General features: G+C 43.5%; 1 protein-coding gene across 2 annotated transcripts in view; it reads right to left on the bottom strand.

Moving 5' to 3' along the window:
• Nucleotides 1-447: 447 nt before the first annotated feature.
• Nucleotides 448-7,097, bottom strand: part of crppa (CDP-L-ribitol pyrophosphorylase A) — a 37,785-nt gene continuing 31,135 nt past the window's right edge. Inside the window, exons 10-11 of one of the 2 annotated variants that reach the window (XR_005894403.1) lie at nt 1,263-1,431; nt 448-1,013 (exon numbers count right to left, since the gene is read on the bottom strand). Coding sequence is in view for 1 of the 2 variants with exons in the window: in XM_041044711.1 (XP_040900645.1) it covers nt 1,327-1,431 (105 nt within the window). In the remaining variant the exon portion in view is untranslated. Of the gene's footprint in view, nt 1,432-7,097 lie in introns of both variants that reach the window. The other variant, XM_041044711.1, reaches the window with a different exon arrangement.

The raw sequence follows: 7,097 nt of genomic DNA, 5'->3' as shown, positions 1-7,097 counted from the left end.
AATAAAAAATGACCCCCCTGAAGCCTTTCTGTGGTTAAGCAGTTGGAGCTTAACTTAAGTCTTAACTTCTGGAATAAAAGCACGACACACAAATCTACCTGTGGGACGACATCACCTTCTCTCCCCACCACCATCCTCTGCACGGGTAAGTTGCTGCAGGGTCTGGTGGTATTAGAGCCGGTTCACTGCAGGAAACAGGAGCCTCCTCTGTACTGAGCCGCTTCATTAAGAGCTTCAGTGATGCATGAGCTCGCGGACAGACAACCAGGCCTGCATCTAAACTTCAGGAACTCTGGAGCAATCCACTCACTTTTTACTGAAAACAGAATGATTAGGAATCGGTTCCTTCCAGCACACCTGAATACACGCACATACAGCTGCCGGGGTCTAATCTGTGATTTTAGGGAGGAGCATTTCCTGAAAAGAGGTAGAGTAGGTAGAGTTGAATATGAAAAACACATCTTTATTGCTTTAAATAAGCAGTTTCAATGGAGTACAAAAAAATATAAGCACCCTCTTGTTACATCTCTTATTAAATATTGCCATTTCAGTCATTACCAGTTTTTTCAAGTGGTAAAAGCAGTGGTGATGAGACAATACAGCAGCTTTTTACTGTCATTAACGCCGCAAACTCTCCTCCATCAGTCAAGACTTGTTGATGTATAGTCACATCTCCCTTCAGTGATAAACCGCAATGAAACAGAGGTGTCCTTTATCAGAATATTACTACAGGGAATATTTACTGTGTGGTCAGTACACAGTCCATAGATATTATGATCCTCCCTGTTGCTTTGTGCTTTACTGAAGAGGACAAAAATCCAGAAGTGATTTTTTTTCTCTGACCATAAGTTGCAAAACACTCGAAAACTGAAAACTTGGGCTGTTGTCTCATTATTTTATAACCATTTTAAAGCCTGAATGTGCTGAATTATTTCCATGACTTCTGTTGATACTACCACTAGGAGTCTCCAAAGCATGAAAGTTTGAAATCTGACACATGGGGGCTTTAATATCTGAAAAATACAGTGTGTACCAGAGAGAGAGAGAGTTAAACAAAAGAAGCTCTTCAGTTGCATTATGGGAAGAGCAGGATTTAGAGGGTTTCTGGAGCTTGACACACACCTGGGGATAAAAGTGGGGATATCTGGGTATCTGCTGCTTCAGTTTTGACCCTTCTGTTTTTAAGTTTGTCTCTCAAAAGTCCCTAAACTTTATGGAAGTGCAATGTTTAATCATGCATCCCTTTAACCTGAAAAACGTACCATCTCATCCCTGCAGCCTTCATGAGTCATGCTGAGGAGGATTTTCTGTTGGCGCTGCTTCTCTTCATGCCTGTAGAAGCTGTCCCACCAGGGCGGGGCTCCTCTCCCGGATCAGGGCCGAAGTGATCTCAGCGACCCTCAGCACTGACCTCTCCCAGCGCTCTGTGTCCTGAGAGAGACAGAGACAGACAGAGAGAGAGAACATAAAATTACAGACAGACACGATAGCATCACGTCTCCTCGCTCATTACGTCAGCTCGATAGTAAGATCCTGCAGAAACACACTGAGACGTCCCCACAGAGATTCACATTTGTTCACGTTTATCTTTTCCCTCACTAGTCACGACTACCTCTGAGTCATCCAAATGTTTGTACAAGCGCTTCGGTTTATGAGGCCGCCAGCGGCATCCAGTTAGCGTTAGCAGCCAGTTCAACCGGCGGGAAACAAAGTTAAACCATACTCATGCTGTTCGTCTTGGAGGAATGGCAAAAGTGAGTAAAAGAAGAACATCAATGGTTTGGCTTTGCTCTAAACTGCACGGCCATCACTGACAAAGGGAAGTCGGTGATGTTTCACATTTAGCTTTAGCGGCTGCCATTTTCTTTCCAAATGATGAGTGACGCTCATAAAAGCATCCTGGATGCTGAACCTGTTCCTGACGAGAGAAAAACTCTCCTGCTCCTTTCAGGTTCTCATCTCCTGACACCTGCGGTGAGTGAACTCTAAGGTCAGACGAACACAGCACGAGTTGAATGGCAATCTGAACTCAGCACATTTAATCTGATGGCAAGAATCACACACTCTGGTGGAGGATTTTCGTGACTTCAATCAACAGACGGAAGCTATTTTCCTAAAGAGGGGAAAGAAAAATGCCACAGAATTGAGGCACTTTAACTTTCTTTTTTTTTCACAAATGTGTTAATGTCAAGTCCTCTGAAGCCTGTGAAGCAGGAAGGCCTACTCTGAGATTCATGGTGCATGATATTGGACAGGTCTACGCTAAACCACACGTTAAGACAAAAAGGAGAGCGTACATTCTCTCAGTCACTCGTCTGTTTTTCTTTTTGTTTTTTTAAACTTCACTGTTGTGGTTGTTTTGCTTTCGTGACTCCTCTCTTCTCTATCTCTTTCTTCTTTTTTTCTCCACAAACCGCCTGCACAATGCACTTTTAATGGTTTTCACTCCCCTGACTTCATTCCTGAGGCTGCAGTGACTCCCTACTTTGATTTAGTTTCTTGATGAAGCCTGAGAATGACCTGTTTTCCATCTTTCAGAAGCACTGCACTTCAAGGAGCTTTGCTTTGTTGTAACCACCAGCGTGTTCCTCGGACAGATTTATGCTTCATGCTCTACCTGGACTTTTTCATAAATGGATCGTGGACCTTAACAAGGCTTTTGATGTCGCAGCATGCAGGAGGGAGAGCATAGAGGAAAGATTTTCATTTCATGAAACTCTTATAAAGTACAGTATACACCACTGAAAACACAAAAAGGACGTACAGCACACAGAAGAGAAAACAGAAAGGCCTGGGATCGACTTGGGTCCATGCAGTGGAAACTGTGTCACATAGCTTAGCTAAGTTTCCAATTATTACACTTATACGTCAAAATTAAGTGGAACGTTAATTTGCTTTATTATTATTTATTACTCTCATTGACTCTTGCGATTTCTTCCAAATAAATTAAGCTCAGTTTGCTTGAAACCTGTCTGACAGTCAGGCTGCTCTTCCTGCCGCGTCACACCTCTTTTTATCGAGGCTGCCACGCTCTCAGAAATTCACAGGTGAGACGACTGACATTAATGACGGCTCCGTTCCATTCCAGTGTTCCAGTGGGTCATGTCAGTGAACTGCACCACCTAATTGGAATGAAGCCTTCATTAACATGATTAATTCCACTTTTCCTGCTAGCTGTCAAACGTCTGCTGTAAAAAAAAGGCCTATTACTATTAGCCTGGCAAGTACAGCCTTATCAAAACAGACAACAACAAGAGCCAAACCTATGAAATTAAGATCCAAGTTGTAATAAACCGTAATGATCCTTTAAAACAGGATTGGATCTGACTTGTATTATTTCACCAGAAAAACACCAACCGATGTGACACTCTCTCTTTTGGGTCTACAACCAATTTTATCAGCCAGCTCTCAGAAGGCAGGTTTTCTTAGAGTGGAATAAAATCATTTAAGAAGGCTTAAGAGAGCTTTCCACAAAGCTTTTAATGTTATAACATCCACAGAGAGGAAAATATAAATGTATTAAAAATATATCCCACTAAAATGACAAAATATCTGTGATTTGTGAACTTCATACCTGGCTTCCAAATGCATTTTGCTTTTCAAAAATGTGTCAGCAGATTTTGAGCTCAGTGTAGGATCAACCGAAGAAAAATAATTTTTCTTTCCCTGTCACTCTGTCCTTTCTCCATCATACAGCCCAACTCCACCGACCGGCCCAGTCTGTGCAGGGACTGGACGGGAATATGACGAGGTGTGAGAGCGATGAGCGTGGAATCGGGCCTGACCGTGGTTAATGGGAGCGAGAGACCTGGGATCCAGAACTCGTCCCTAATCAGAACCAGCGGACGGGGAGTCAGATGACATGGATTTTCCACACCAACCGACTGAAGGGGGCTACCAAGGCACTGGAGCACAGATCAGCGACTCCAGACTCTCATTGATTAAAGCAGCACGGGGGGATTAAAAAAAAAAAAATCATAATATGATAGCTCTGAATGTGATCCAGAGGCATTCAGCATTAGCATCTACAATCCGTTCTTAATATGTTTTTATATTTACAATTGGAAAGAACTTTGAAGAATCAAAGGAAATGGGCTAAAAGAAAAATAAAGTGAGGGTTTCCTGTGTTTCTTTGCAATGTCATTGTTCTGTGGCTTAATCACTGCTACGAGGCGAAGAGGAGGTGGGCCAGTACATCTGTGATCAGTCAACAGAATGCAGCCGATAGCACACATCCTCAGGAATACACATAGGTTCATCAGTGATCAGTCAGGAGCTCAGCGCGAGTTATCGCAGGGTTCTGGTAAACCTGATTGCATCTTTTCATTGTTTATCAGATCAAAGCATTCCTCTGATTGTTATCTAAATGAAATTACATCTTCACACGGAAAGTATTTGAGATGTTACATGTGTTTGGAGGAGCTAAAAGGCCGCGGGGATGAATGTGACGAGCGTGATCACGGGCCGATTACCACCCAAGCGAATTGATGAGGACTATGGGAAAGTCGCAAGAACCGCGGGTGTCCCTGGCGTATGGAAGACAGCTACAGTGATCAAACCACAGCTAATGACTCTGTTACAGAGGCCTGTTTTCTTATAGGCAGAACAAAAAACACTTAAGTTCGCACACGAGAAAATAAGAAGAAGGAAAGGCAAATCAAGATCACCAAGGAGGATCAAAGTTTTGAGCCTGTCTAAGCCCTAATGCTGAATTATTTCCACTCCAGATATGCAGCCTTTGAAATATGAATCATGCTTCATAAAACAGCATCATTAAATCAAGTAGTTGCTTGCACAGTGGAACACAAATACGATTTGAGCTCTTCATTGACTCGTGGCACAGCTTTAAGTAGTCACAACTGCCACTCAGGCTTCAAATGTGGTTGAGAGAAAAAGGGTAGAATTACTTAACAGCAAGAAACTCCGAGGCTCCGCAGACATTTGCATATCTAACTGCTTTCAGGCTGAAATCTATATGACTTCAGTGTGAGGACCTCGCAAACTGAAAGATCACCACTCAGGGACGAGCCACAGACAGGACAGAGCTGGTACCTCCCCTGACCCGGGCTTCGCTGCTGTCGTCGGCAGGGGTGGCGAGCCGTTCGTCTCGTGTCTCCTCTTTCCACTGAGACTCATCCAGGACGAATAAAGCGGCGAGCTAATGAGCAGCTCACTGGCTCGTTGTTATCGGCACGCAAGCGTTCACGAGAGGGGATACATGTGTTGGGACACACGCACACAAATGACATAACACACGCACAAACAGGGGAGACACTTCATTGAGCAGAAGCGTGTGCACGCACCCTCACAGACACACAGAGAGGTGGAACGTGATACTGGAGGGATTTGCATGTCTCCACATCTTCATCATCATCAGAGCCTATGTCCTCCAGCGCTGACTGAGAGGGTTTTCCACTGTCTCTATCCCAGTGTCTATTCTAACAGGATATAGAGATGGATAAACCAGTTAGCAAACGCTTGATGCTGATTATTTCTCAGGGTTGAGACAAACAGAATTGAAGCGGGACATTTGGACAGACGTGATAAAACCTGCAGCGAAGGCGTAACTGAGCCTCTGAGATGAAAACCGCAAGCGGATGAGTCTGATTGATTGAGCTATCTGAGCGAACAGGCGCTCCTCACCTGTTTACAGTGTGAAATTAATCTTCATATATTCCAGAGACAGAAATTTCTTCATGTGCCAGAGTCTAAGTGCAGTCAGCAGGAGGACATTTTATTTTATTTTATTTTAAAAGGGCCCGTTTTTACGAGATTCACTTTTACGATTATTAGACGTGAGGGAACCTCACTTTCCACTTCACAATGATTAACTGCCACAAATCCTCACTTAAAGGATTTCCCGGCCAAAAGTATCATCATTTATTCACATTAGTGGAAGGACTATCACTGGTAACGTATGCCACATTAAACGTGAAAGCGACACATTTACATTTAGAAACGCAACACTTTTTTTTTTCCACTGAGACAAGAGCTTCTGCTACATCGATTACTGACGCATCCAATCCCTTGGTGGGCTGGATGGCATTTATATAGTTCCTCTTGACAGATTTCACATTTAAAAATAGAGTCTGTCAGCAAACAATATACGAACCGGTATCAAGGGAAAAATACCACTGGATAGGAGTCATGGATGGAGAGTGTTCTGGGGGCTTTATGGGTGTTGCTTCAATTTTTTATTTTTACTTCGTGCAGCAAGGACCCAGATTTGAGTCCAAGAGACAAGTCATATTACAGAATTAAGTGACAGCATTGTTTTAATACATAAACAACGCAATATATAATAATATGACCGGGCAGTGACTAAAAGCAAAATGTTCCAATCACTTCCATGTGTATGAATTCACAAACACATGCAACTGCCTTGTTATTCCAAACTGTAACCACAAGTTTATGAAATGGAACTTCAATCATTAGCTTCTATTTTTGCTTACTGTTTAAAGGGAGGATTTTGACAAGCCATGAGGCGACAGGTCTTTGAAACACAGAGAGAGAGGAGGAACGGGGGGGAGAACGAGGGGGGGAGGAAGGCATCAGCAGACCACACAATAAGAAATCCTCAAACTTTCTCTACTCTTAAATGCCACAGATGCAATCAACCTTTCCATCCAAGAGAAGCGTGCAGCGGCACTTCTGCCACACAAGAAGGGCCTGCTTTGAAGCTTAAAGGTTTCAGGCAATTAGGACCTTTCACAGTGACAATATGCACGCCTCTGTCATTCTCCCGAGATCCCCAGCCCTGAGGACTGCTGCTGCTGCTGAGAGCTTCCACTTCTGTTCCCTTCATGAAATGCCAAGAGCACAGGGTCCTAATTGAAAAACAGCCTATGGAAAATCTTGGCACTGCGCCCGAGCCAAGAGAACTGGAACGAGTTGTTAGAGTCACACCAGCTACCATGACCAAAGTGGCCAAGAACATTTAGAAACTTTTTTTTATCGCCTCTTTTCATCATTTTACTGCCACTGTATTTTTTCCCTGTGATATGAGGGTGCCGCAGTACTAATAGCTGCAGAATCCACTTGAGGGCAGTATGATTATTAGCACTAAGATCGAGACAGCGATGCCTGCTGTGGGAGTT

This window comes from Toxotes jaculatrix, chromosome 8 (genome assembly GCF_017976425.1).
Source record: "Toxotes jaculatrix isolate fToxJac2 chromosome 8, fToxJac2.pri, whole genome shotgun sequence".
NCBI lineage: Eukaryota > Metazoa > Chordata > Actinopteri > Toxotidae > Toxotes > Toxotes jaculatrix.
Note: the sequence above shows the minus strand (reverse complement) of the source record. Positions and strands in the feature narration are given on the sequence as shown.